Source organism: Leucopleurus acutus (assembly GCF_964270905.1).
Source record: "Leucopleurus acutus genome assembly, chromosome: 7".
NCBI classification, from domain to species: Eukaryota; Metazoa; Chordata; class Mammalia; order Artiodactyla; family Delphinidae; genus Leucopleurus; species Leucopleurus acutus.
The window spans coordinates 83,783,793-83,797,690 of NC_139150.1; the positions used below are offsets into that span (position 1 = coordinate 83,783,793).

The 13,898-nt window shown below is 33.7% G+C and overlaps 1 protein-coding gene across 1 annotated transcript in view; it reads right to left on the minus strand.

Annotated features, from left to right (window-relative positions):
- Positions 1 to 13,898, minus strand: part of AGTPBP1 (ATP/GTP binding carboxypeptidase 1) — a 170,597-nt gene that overhangs the window by 59,419 nt on the left and 97,280 nt on the right. Inside the window, exons 15-17 of the mRNA XM_082843606.1 lie at positions 7,152 to 7,235; positions 5,969 to 6,055; positions 5,735 to 5,883 (exon numbers count right to left, since the gene is read on the minus strand). Coding sequence (XP_082699732.1) covers positions 5,735 to 5,883; positions 5,969 to 6,055; positions 7,152 to 7,235 — 320 coding nt within the window. The remainder of the gene's footprint in view (positions 1 to 5,734; positions 5,884 to 5,968; positions 6,056 to 7,151; positions 7,236 to 13,898) is intronic.

The following is a 13,898-nucleotide window of genomic DNA, read 5'->3' on the forward strand; positions in this document are numbered from 1 at the left end:
ATGAAACAGAAGAAGACACAGATGGAGAGACACATCATGTTCATGGATTGGAAGAATCAGTACTGTTAAAATAACCATACTACCCAAGGCAATCTACAGATTTAATGCAATCCCTATCAAAATACCAATGGCATTGTTCACAGAACCAGGACAAATAAATTTAAAATTTGTATGGAAACATAAAAGACCCTGAATAGCCAAAACAATCTTGAAAGAGAAGAACAAGCTGGAGGTACCACGCTCCCTGACTTCACACTACACTACAAAGCTTCAGTAATCAAAACAGTATGGTACTGGCACAAACATGGATACACAGATCAATGGAACAAACAAGGAGCCCCGAAATAAGCATGCATCCCAATGTTTATATTATTACAATAGCCAAGATATGGAAGCAACCTAACTGCCCATGAACAGATGAATGGAAAAAGAAGATGTGGTGTATACACACACACACACACACACACACACACACACACACACGGAATATTACTCAGCCATAAAAAAGAATAAAATTTGCCATTTACAACAACATGGGTGGACTAGGAGGGTATTATGCTCAGTGAAATAAGCCAGACAGAGAAAGACAAATACTGTATTTTATCATGTACATGTGGAATATAAAAAATAAAACAAACTAGTGAACATAAAAAGAAACAGAATCACAGATATTGTGAACAAACAAACTAGGTTACCAGTGGGGAGAGGGGAGGTGGGAGGGGCAAGACAGGGGCAGGGGATTAAGAGGTACAAAGTACTATGTATAAAACAATTAAGAATCAAGGATATTGTACAACACAGGGAATAGAGCCAATATTTTTAATAACTATAAATGGATTATAATTTATAAAAATTTTGAATCACTATGTTGTACACCTAAAATTAATATTGTAAATCAACTATACCTCAATTAAAAAAATACCCTAAATGCTTGATCATCAAACAAAAATAAACTTAAATAAATTTAAGCAAATAAACTAGAAGTTAGAAAGAGAAAAAATATCAACCTGCAGGGAGGACAAGGGAGAAATTAATAAATTAAAAAAAAAAACTTTTAAAGGGAATAATGAATAAAACTAAGAGCCAGGTTTTTAAAATAGTAAAATAAAACAAATTACATTTTACGCACACACACACAAAAAGGAAAGCAAACAAGGGGACATGCAAGTACACATACTACAGATATCGCATACAACTCTCTGCTAGTGAATTCTGAAAATCTAAATGTCACCTGTGTAAGAAAAAATAAATAATCAAGACTGCCTCCGTAAAAAATAGAAAACTAGACTATATGGAGTCATATAAAACTGAAGAAGTTATCCAGATGCTCCCTCTCCCCCCAAAAAGGGGCACAGAATCAGACTACTTTACAGGTGCATTATTTCCAAGTTTCATGAAAACATATAAATGCTATTTAAACTGCTCCAGAACACTGGGTAGGGAAATAAAAGCTGTTCATTTAAGTGTTCAATGTTAGCATTAGCCTGCTTCCAAAAATATAAAAAGATAGTCCTCCAGTCAGGAAATTGTCTTGTCTAACTTATGACCAATGATCTAAAAACCTTTAAACAAAATACTACCAAATGCAAAATATTTGTATTAAAGATTAACTCACAGTGCAAAACAGACTAATTTCTGAAACTCAAGGACGGTTTACTATTAGAAACATTATTAAATAATTATAACACAGCACATTAACAGCTCACAGCATTATATGGTCACACTGATAAATGCAAAAAGTGAAATAAAATATTTCTAATTTTAAAAATTCGGTAAAAATAGCAATTCTTTAGTATAAGAAAGAATATGTATCCCAAAACAAGCTGACATACATAACATAAATACTAGCAGGATTTCCCTGGCGGTCCAGCAGGTTAAGACTTCACGCTCCCAATGCAGGAGGCGCGGGTGCGATCCCTGGTCGGGGAACTAAGATCCCGCATGCCACAGGGCACCTCCACAAAAAAAAAATACACACACACACACACACACACACACACACACACACACACACAAACAGCACTCACATTAAATTCAAAATCAAACAAGGATGCCCAAAGTCTCCTTCTAGTTTAAACAATCTCAAAGTTCCAGCCAAGCAATGAAACATATATGATATAACTAGGGATAAGGAGAAATTCTAGGGACCTACCAAGGAAATTCAAAATATCAACTGAGAAACTATGAGAACTAATAAGAAACTAAGGAGTCTGATTTTCAAGTAAACATATAAAAATCCTTAGCTTTCTTAATTATAAATAATAACAAGCTTGAAAATAGGGAGAAGTACTCTTTCACAACAGAAAAAAGAAATACATAAAATACTTAAGAATGAACGTATACTTAAGAAATATATGGAACTTACAAAAAGAAAACTAAAAAATTTAGGTGAGAACATAAAAAACTTGAGTAAACAAATACACCATGTTCGTAAGTGGCAAGATCGAATACAATATAAGAAATCCAATTTCTCCCACATTATAAGTTTAATGCAATGGAAATTTGGGGCACTTGATAAAATTACTCAGAATGATATTCAGAATAAACTATTCAGGAAAAATAAAGTTAGAAAAAGTTGTTAAACTGTTTCTGAAAAAGACTACAGGATGTTAAACTATATTATAAAGTCAAAATAATTTTAAAAACAAAATGGTTCTAGAACAACAATGATGTTACACAAGACTGAAAGGTCAGAATAATTAAAATCAAGTGGTGCTAGAGCAACACACAGCCCCCAAACAAATGCTGGTATATTGTGAAGGCCACAGCTTGCGAGAGTTGTGGTGTTTCAAACCAAAAGGGATACACAGTATGACTAACAGGTCAGAAAAATTCCACCCAAATTCAGAAAGTCAGAAATTATGAATAAGCAATAGTGTGATACCTTAAACCAGTTTCTAATCTGTTTTTTTCTAAACTGACCGTTTTCTATAACAATTATAATAGGGCAACAATGTACAATGTCTTCTGAGTGATGTTCCCAATCCTGTTTTTACTAGTGGGTCAGGAATACAGTTGCAAATGAGTTACAAATGTCAACGTCTGACAACTCAATGAATTCATCAACAACAGTTTAAAACTCTTTTGAGAAAGAATTAGTTCAGCTAAAGCTGCTTAACTACAAACGATAGGATTACGTTAGATCCCAATTCACAGAATATACCAAAATAAATCCTGCATGGATGAACTTAAATATAAACACTAAAATCGTACTATCAAATGCACTTCAAAGAAGCTGAACTAATTCAACACTCCCAACAACACTGTAAGGACCCATTTTCCCTAGTCTTCACCAACATAAGTTCATTTCCTTTGAGAAATTCTACTTGGAGGAATTTATGGCAAAGCAATAATCAGAAACATACACACAAAAAAATAATTAAGGATATCTATTGCAACACAGCTCCTAATTTTGAAATGTTGAAAAAGACAAATTCTCGTCAATCTGTTATCATTTAAATAATTATTGTACATTACTCAACAGAATACTATACAAACATTAGTAATGATGTTGCTGAAAATATGTAATGGCACAGGGAAATGTTTTTACAATATGTTGTGTAGTTTAAAAATATAGTTTACAAATGAGTTTTCATATTGTGATCCCAAATCTATAAAAGGGTAAAATTTAATTTTAAAATTATGTGAATGTGAATAAGTTTAAGGATGGCTAACAAAATGCTAAACAGCGGGGTTTTTTCTTCTCTTTCCTTCTTAGAGATTCTTCTCTAAAGTGTATTTCCTTTACCAAATTCCCTAATTTGGACAGTGGATCCCATAAGATCCACTGTTCCTAATCAGAAAAAACAAACAAACAAACAAAAAAAACACATTTACAGCTGGCAGACAAAGAAATTCCACTTCTGTGAATGTGTAACTAAATTATTATACACACAAATATTTAGTACAATGTTTATCTCAGTAGTATTTAAAATAGAAAATAATTAGAAACAACTTAAATTGTAATAGGTCCACTAAACATTGTAATCATTTCATGATATAAGTCAAACCATAATGCTGTACACTTTAAAGTTACACAGTGCTGTAGGGTCGGTTATATCTCAATAAAACTGGAAGGAAAATAAAACAAGTCCAACAAAAGAATGTTTGGATAAACGAGTTACAGAACTTCCATAGGATGTCCATTAAACTCTGCTTCAGATGGATATTTAATAACCAGAAAAATACTGACAATATAAATATAATGGTTGGTTAAAATACACACTATGAAACTGCATAGGTTGTGAGCATTATTTTTTTAAATAAATACATAACTATATGTATGGAAAAATCACATACTGCATTATTTTAAAAGCTGGAAAGAAACAACAAACATTAAAATAAGTTTCTCGGGCTTCCCTGGTGGCACAGTGGTTAAGAATCCGCCTGCCAACGCAGGGGACATAGGTTCCAGGCCTGATCCAGGAAGATCCCACATGCCGCAGAGCAACTAAGCCTGTGTGTCACAACTACTGAGCCTGCACTCTAGAGCCCACACAATAAGAAGCCCGTGCACCACAACGAAGAGGAGCCCCTGCTCACTGCAACAAGACCCAATGCAGCCATAAATAAATAAATAAATAAATAAAATTTATAAGAAATAAACAAATAAAATAAGTTTCTCTGGATGATGTACTGTTGATGGTTTTAATTTTCTTAACAACACTGTGTTTTCCAAATTCTCCACAAAGTGGGTTTGGAAAGGATGATATACATACAAAAATACCCAAAGGGCTAGAGAAACTTAAAAACTAAAGCAGCCATCTGTCTCACTGTTTTGATTTAGTTTTACAGAATTTTATTCATTTTAAATTTAAAATGACACTAAAGGAAAAAATTATCACACAGAAGTATAGTTTTTTTTTAATAGAGAAGCAGCGCTCCAAAATGTGTGCTTTTAAGTGTAAAAATTAAAATATTTTAATGAAGCTTAAAGTAGTAAGTACTATTTTATAAAAGTGAATAAATAAATACAGTTAGCAAAAATGCCATCTACCTATAGCACTGGTATTTGAAACCCTGGCTTTGGTATTCCAGTATAGCTATGTAAGATGTAACCATGAGAGGAAATCTGGTGAAGAGAACATGGAACCTTTCTGCAACTTCTATAATACTTTAACTTTTTAGGAATCTATTCAAAATAAACAGTTAAAAAGAGACTGCTTTATGTAATTCTCTTCTGGATGAACAGACTTTATTAAAAACTTGATTTTAAGCAGCATACATAATAAATCTTTATAGCTGTACTCAAGTTGGATGAAATCAACCTCACTTATTACATTTGTTTGTTCGTTTTGTTTTGCTTTGTTTTTTGCGGTACGCGGACCTCTCACTGCTGTGGCCACTCCTGTTGCAGAGCACAGGCTCCGGACGCGCAGGCTCAGCGGCCATGGCTCACAGGCCCAGCCACTCCGCGGCATGTGGGTTCTTCCCAGACTGGGGCACGAACCCGTGTCCCCTGCATCAGCAGGCGGACTCTCAACCACTGCGCCACCAGGGGAGCCCCACTTATTACATTTTAAAGGGCTTGCTTTTATAAGGGTAACTCTTTTCACCAACAAAGCAAAGCTTAGTTTATGTCAAATCTTGCATAAATATCTGAATTTTGAAAACTAGAAAAAATAAAAGAACACTGAAACTTTTAAAAAACATTAGTAATTTTTTTAAAACTTCTATCCTACAGTTACAGTGCCTGCATGCCCTCTAAATTGGGAAAGAAAACTTTCTGTCTTACCATAATTAAATTGACTGTTGGACTTTTCACAGTTAATGATGTTGAACCTATAAGCAATGCTTGGTCGCATTCCACTGACTTCAAAGTAAAACCACTGATGATAATGATTACTATTTATATCTGAGTTCAGAATAAGGTCATATTCATTTCTGAAAACAGAAAATAAACAAATTTGATGAAAATTAGGAAAATAATCTGTGCACATACAAAATGGGAAAATTTTTAATGACTTACTTTCTAATTTGAATTACTTTCCGTAGATTCCCAGATTCAAATTTGGAGTTAAACTTCAAAATATCTCCTTCTTCTGGAGTGGTATAACTAAATGAAATTTTAAAGTAAGAATAATAAAATACGTTGCATTTAAACAACTGAGCAAAAAATAAAACTACACTATAGATTAAAAATACACCATTATTGCTGCCTCACCCTCCTCATTATTTTTAAACCAAAGAACAAAACCAACACACGCAAAATACAAACTTTGTCTAATATTTATAGACAAAAAAATTATAATTACGAGTAGAGATTTGTTCCCACATTTATAGTCAGTGTTAATCACAAAAATTTTAGAAATAACTAAGAAGTTATGAATAAGGTAGATTTGTTTTTCATTTTTGAGAATATTATTTCAAACTCAGTCATTAGCTCTGACATAACTTTACCCTAACTCTCTACCAAAAATCTTTTTCAAATGTTTTATTTCTTCCAAATGAGACTACTGAAATATGAAACTTCCCCAGAATATTAGAATGTTGAGGGAGAGGGAAAACCCACGTGCAGGCTGATTAAATTTCTTATTTGATAAATAGTAGTCATCATTTTTCATTTTTACTTATTTACTTATATTTAAACCATAAAATACAATGGTACCAGTGATAATCCTAAATTGGAAGTGATGTTAAAACATCAAGAATCACAAACAAATGGCTTCAAAGGTCAGGCAAGTAACTTAAAGGACTGAAGCAGATTGTAAGCAGTAAGAGACAAAAGAGAGAAGTGGGGACTGTGGAGAGGTAGGAAGCATATATTCCTTCTAAAGGGGATGGTAATTTGTTGTCCTAAGGAAATGAAGGCTCAGTATTACAGGACAAAATTGCAGCATTCATGTGGTATCTCCACTCTCTTAAGTGGAGGTAGTTTCAGTTTTTAAAAACAAAGCATCAGTTTGTGACCTTTCCCTTATTAAACCCATTAAAAGCCCACCTAAGATCAAATAAAAGCTTGCGATATATTCAATTTAAGTAAATAAACATGATTTACATTACCATTACATCTCTGCTAGAAGATCAAAAGGTAGTGAGGGTTAACTAGGTGGAAGTTAACTATATTTTTTTGTCTTTTAAAAGAACACTGAAATTTTACAGTAGGAATAAAACCAATAAAAGTAAAACAAACAAACAAAAAGCATACTTACTTTGGGTTATCTAAGTCATATACCACTCGATCTATTATATCACTCTGATGTATTAGCCTCTCAATATCTTGGGCAATTTTTGTCCTGAAATCATAAAAAAGAAGTTTGACCAAAATTCATTATTATCTCCCAAGTAAGTTTTGGATTAAAAAGTATAAAATGATAAAAATATTTCTTAAAATAAAAATGATCACTCCTCTACATATTTTGTGTACAAAAAAAGAATCAATTCATAACAAGACAAAAAACAGTATTTTAAAAGTCTGAGTTACAGAAAATAACTAGCTACAAGGCCAATAGTTTTCGAAAAAAAAATCTTGAATGTCTATTATGCTTTTCTACATAGAAATTCTTAATCTAGCAGTTACGCAGTTAAGCATAATTTATTAATTTTTATTTTACAAAAAATAACTCATTATTTACAAAGCAGTATATCAAGAAATAAACCCAGTACCAAAGGATTGTGATATAAATTCTTGATTTAGAGTCAATGTTGTAACTTTCAAAAGTCAAATTCTTTCTAAAGAAACAAACTTTTAAAAAGCTATTAATTATAATAATAACAAATCCAAAATTTATATCAACCAGATCCCCAACAATGAAAGAGATGGCACTTAACGTACACACCATACCAAAAAATACAAGTGTTCAAGTATGGTGAATGACTAAATACATCCATTTGTCAAAATAATTTATTAAATCTTAAGGTTGATATCCACCACAAATGTGCAAACACTTAATACATACAAAAGTTTGGGGCTTTACTTAAGGAAAATGGTATTAAAAGGCTGATATAATAGCTCAGTTCTACAGCAATGTTCTGTAATGTAAAACAAGGTAAAAAAGCTCGACACCTACAGGGCCAGCAGGTGATGTACCTGAGGAGACCTGTGGAAAACTGGGGAACGCAGGCTCTGTCTAAAAACAACTGAATGTTGCCAGGTAGGAAACAGAGGTTAAGGATGTCATACCAATTTTCCGAGAAACAGCAGAAACTTGGATCTCTATGTGGGATCTCTCAAATGTTAAATGTTGGCATTCAGTTAAAAAACAAAAACCTCTGCAAGTGAAGCTAAAATCACGAGCAAGTTGAATATGGCCTACAGGCCACTGGTTTTCAACCTCTGATACTGCATTTTAGGAGATATAACTCCCCATTTATATTAAATTTAGATTAGACCTAAAACTAATACCTGAGGAAAATCTTGCCCTGCCCTCAGACCTCATTAATAAAGAGGACAATTAGCCTTTTATTCATACATTTGTGTTAAGCAGCACAGCTTTCATAAAAGATATCAATCCTTTGTTACTTTACCTCAGCTGCCTATTAAAATATATGGCTCTCTAGTCAAAACAAAACAATAAATATTTTCTAGGTACCCTTCGGAACTATAACCTCAAACTTATTGACATTCATCATCAAAGGCTTGGCTCAGAAGAAAATAATTTGTGTAAGGCGGTCTGAAAAATTTGCAGCCCATTCAGTCTAGTAAATACTCAAAAGTTCACATGATATGTGGCCAACACCAAAATTGTACTTTTGTTAGGTTTCAACCAATACAGAACAACATTATGAGAAACAATTTAGTACACCTCATTGCTATATTTACTCAACCATCAGGATATTATGGGATATGTTGTTCATTACATAAGTATTCTCTGAGGACCCGTAGAAGACATTCTTCATGAGTATGGTATAACCACATATATATGATCACTATGTATGAATGCCTAACAGGACAGGCTCATGACGTAGACCAGGCTGACTCTTGGCTCTGTCATTTGCTAGCAGTGTTAGCTTGGATAAGTTCCTCAAGAATCCTAAGTTTCAGCATAGTCTTCCATAAAACAGGAGAAATAATAGCAATTTCCTCATAGAGCTGTTATACCATTAAATGACAATTTATAAGCATATACACACTGCATACAAAGTGCTTTTTACTTATTCCTGTGTCTGGCCCGTAAAAACCACCCAATATAAAAGTTTTCTGCTAGTGTTGCTCCTACTAATAATACTTCTATTATTTCCATTCCAGAAGTACATGAACCATTCTAAACGTGATATAAAGAAATCCAAGGTTTTGCTTTCCTTAGTTTGCTTTTGCCACAATTCCTTCACCTACGTTTTTAATTTTAAATTTCTCAACAGGTAATATATTGACCTGGTACAAAAATCAAATATTACATAAAAGTATAAAATGAAGACTCTCACTTTCAACACAACCCACACTGTTCATTTATCCAGTTAACTACTTTTATTACTTTCCTTCCGCAAGCACCTTGATTATTTTATTTAATAATATATCTTGTAGCTCTTTCTATCAGTGTACAGAGATCTTTTTGTTTTTTAATCATTGCAAAGTATCCATTGAATGGATATACCATAATTTATTTAACTAGTCTCTGATCGATGGGCATTTGAGTTGCTTCCAATCTCAGAACAATGCTACAATGAAAAACTTTGAACGTAGATGCGCAAATTACATGTGTATATGTACATATATATCGTGTATATATATATATATATATCTCATAAATTTTCAGATGTGGGATTAATGTGTCAAAGGAATTTAATTTTGATAGACTCTGTCAGACTGCCCTCCACAAGAGGTATTGTCAATTGAAAATCCCACTATCAATGTATGTGAGAGCCTGTTTCTCCACAGTCTCATCAATAGAATATACCATCAAGCTTCCACATTTTAGCCAATTTTTGATATGTGGGAAATGATATCTCAGTACATTTTAATTTGCATGGTGGGATGGGGGGAGGGAGGTCCACAAGGGAGGGGATATATATGTACATAGAGCTGATTCACTTCGTTGTACAGCAGAAACTAACATAACATTGTAAAGCAATTATACTCCAGTTAAAGAAAAAAAAAAAAAAAGTCTCTTACTTTGAAAAATGCTGAACATATTTCTGAGGTTAAGAGTCACCACGTTTCTTTGCCATTTTTTTCATTTTATTTTGCTGCAAGTATTTTTGTAAAATACCTTAAATGCTTTTTTAAAACAAGGTAATGAATTATATTTTATAATAAAATATCTATTCTTATAAAATACAGCTAGGCAATTTTTCTAAAACATACAGAAAAACAATGTGAAGAAAATCAAAATGCTAATTTTATGTAATATGAATACAAGGAAAATACACCAAAAAATGCTAAGCACACTTTAAACTCAGATGCTTCATTTTAATTTTTGATCCAACTTAAACCAAAAATGTGGATTTCAAGTAATCATCATTATGTATTTACAATAATTTTTTAAAAAATGTCAGTGCATTATCCACATTGAGATATGAATCTTATAATAGATTTTTCCCCTTCCAAATGAGGTGAAGAGATTTTTAATGAAATTTTATTCATTTATTGTACTTTCTTTTAAAAAGATCAGTGATTACATACAAGAAAGATTATCATAAAGTAGAAATTCAAAATGACAAAAAGATATTTTCACTGAATAATTTTAAGGGATCTAATGCTTCCTTTTCTGAAAATGATAAAATAGTAAATCCTCATTAATTCTGACATCAGTCATTTACAATGTTACTGCACTCAGATAGTGACTGAGCTAAAAGTTGACATTTACAAAATGTTTATCATTTGCTCAAAAAATAAGTTTCAGAAGATGAGGCAAATAAGATAAACAAACTAGAATCAATATCCTCAATGTATTTCAAAAAAAAAGGAAGCACTTCTGAGTATTTTAGTAACACCTATTACCTGGCCCATATTTGATATTTTATTACAAATACAGAACCATAAAGCCTTCAGACTACCTAGCTACGGGGGTCAGCAAACTTTTCCTATATAGGGTCAGACAGTAAATAGTTTAGGCTTTGCAAGGCACATGGTCTCTGTCACTACTATTTAACCTTGCCACTGTGGTGAAAGAACAGCCATAGATGGTACATAAACAAACAGGACTGGCTGTATTCCAATAAAACTTTATTTATGGACACAAATATGAATTTCATATAATTTTAATGTGTTACAAAATATTATTTTTCTTTGGATTTTTTGAGCCATTTAAATATATAAAAACCATTCTTCGCTGGTGGGCTGAACATAAATAGGCAGTAAACTGTATTTGACTTGTGGGCCATAGTTTGCTATCCCTGGTCTAGATGAATTATCAAACTTTCTTGACCGTGACCTTCAAGAAATACATTAAAAAAATCACAGCCCTACGTACACACACACGCACGCAAATGCACACACACATACACACACACACAGCTGAAACAAAAAGTTTATAAAACAATACCTGGCTGCACTAGATGTGACACACTGCTATTTTCTCTTTCAATACTGGCTACTAATGGACATCAACCCACAGTTCCAAAATCAGTGATCTGCTTTTAGTTAAGAAAATTGGTATCTGGAGAAATAAAGTTATTTGTTCAAATATACACACACAAAGTCAGTGGGAGAGCCCAGTCTAGAATCCATGTGTTTCGACTTGCTTTTCAGAGTATCCTGACCTGCCAAAACGCCTCACCATGCCACATGGCCTCAGCACTCTCAAGTCCAATTGTCCAAGTATTGCCGCTACAGGCATTTGTTCTTCCAGTCTCAAATTAATGTCACCCGAAGGAACAAATAATTCTGAAGTTTTCTACCCGTTATTCAAAAATGATGGGAGAAAAGAAGCTTTGACACATTGCATCTCTCTGCATCAGGATGACACTGCCCACCACAAATACCACATAAATACTTGACAAATATTTGCAGAGTACATAAAATAAGGAGAAAAAGAGTAACAACCCTCAAACATGAGAGTATTGCTGCCTAGTATGTACTGATAATTCAGAAACATTTTAAGTATATATTTTTTGCATTAGTTATATCTAAAGCAATTAACATTACTGGGGAAAGTCCTACAAATCTAAATAAACAGAATCATAATGTTTGGTTTCACTGACATAGAGTTATATTCCTGCCTCACATCAAATATCTGACACCCATGGAAATTTTGACAAATGATATGAAAATGGAAATTATGACAAATACGATGAAAGGTGTTCTTTGCAACACTCACAGGCACACAAAATATATAATGATGCAGCAAAAGAGACTAGCAAAGGTTAGATTACTTCATAATTTCTGACTTATTTCTGTTGTAACAAATCAGAAGACAAAAAAATATTTTTATCAAGGTGATGAAAATCAGTGGGGTAAGAAATCTTTGAAAATTCCAGGATAAAAAGATCATCTAACCCTCCAAGGTGTTTTAGGGTCCTACTTTTCTCATTGTAAATTTTCCAGAGTGGATGCAGGAAACCAGGTTGTAAATCATTGGGTATTCTGTGTTTTCATTTCCTTGAGCTCAATCTCCTATGCACTTTAACTTGCACCAACACACCCAACTTTAACACATATCCCAAATCTGAGTGACCTTTTTTAATCATTTATCATGCTGTTTAGTTTCAAAATTATATTTTAAAGCTTTGGTTTGAATAAAATAACAAACTCTGTGGTACATTACCCTGTGTAGAGGCAATAGAAAAAGTCAATTACTTCAGGAAAAAAATCGAAGGTGGCCTAATATACTCAAGAGGTCAAACTTCTAATCTGTTGATTAGATGAGTAAAGCAATTGCAGTGTCTGTGTTTCAGGAATGAGGTGAAAGAATTCACCATAAATGTGAAGAAAGAGAGGAGGATTGAGAAGAGCCACAGTAATTCCAGTCGGTATAAACTTCTCCTCTACCAGGAAAGGCACAGTCCTGGGGAGACAGCAAGTAGACTATGGGACCGTGGGTGGAATAATCTTCTCTTAAAGACCCAGCCAGGCAATGACAAAGCCCAACACTAGAAAAGGCTGCTCAAAGAGGACAGAGGCCACCAGAGTTGAGGGTGTAGCTCCCCACCTGCAGCACAGACATTTTGAAAACCCACAGAGTAGGTATAACAACTATTCGTGGCCATGATACATTTATTTGCAGTACAGCTACACTTAATTAAAACAAGTTTCTTTACTTATCAACATCAATAAATGTATCAACTGAAAAGGTGATCTAATGTTAATCAGAGGCTCTGCTTAGCAGGAATTTATGTCTTTTATTAGCACAAATGGGTAAAATACTTAAATTAGAGTCTTGACTGAGAAAAGCTTTCCTAACAAAGTCCATGAGGGGAAGGATCCTTGGTAGTTAAATTAAGGCTGAGAATCAGAGACCTATATAATAGTTATAGCCCAATTCCACAATCTTCCTTCCTTCTAATCTTACTTCAGATATTATAGGCTAATAAGGAAAACTAAAACTTTCAGACTGAGGCAACTTAATGAGGAAACTTGCTCTCAGCATTTAAAGAACACTTAAAGTTCAGGAAGTGCTTTCTGTAGCCAAGATGACATCTTTGACTTCCAGGAGATAGAGAGGCTAAGCGGTGATGCTGAAAAGGAGAAAAATCTAGCTGCTGACTGATTCTGACTCATGCCAGGCATGTCAGTTCAGGTCCTTTGAAAAGCAAATGCCAGACACAATCACAATCTCTTGCAGCCAACTGTGCAAGAGATCTATTAGGGGAAACACGTGTGAAAAACAAAGGGGAGAGGGAGCAGCAGTTAGGCGTGACAGGCCTTCAGGTCTGTCCAAAAAGCAGATTTTACCTCTGGGAAGAGAGAGAACACTGAGTAGGAGAGCCTCACACTGCAGTGCAGCTCTGCAAAAGTCTCGGCCATGCCAACAAGAAGCCACAGAGCAAAGACTGCCTATGATCAGATCCCCGCATTGGTC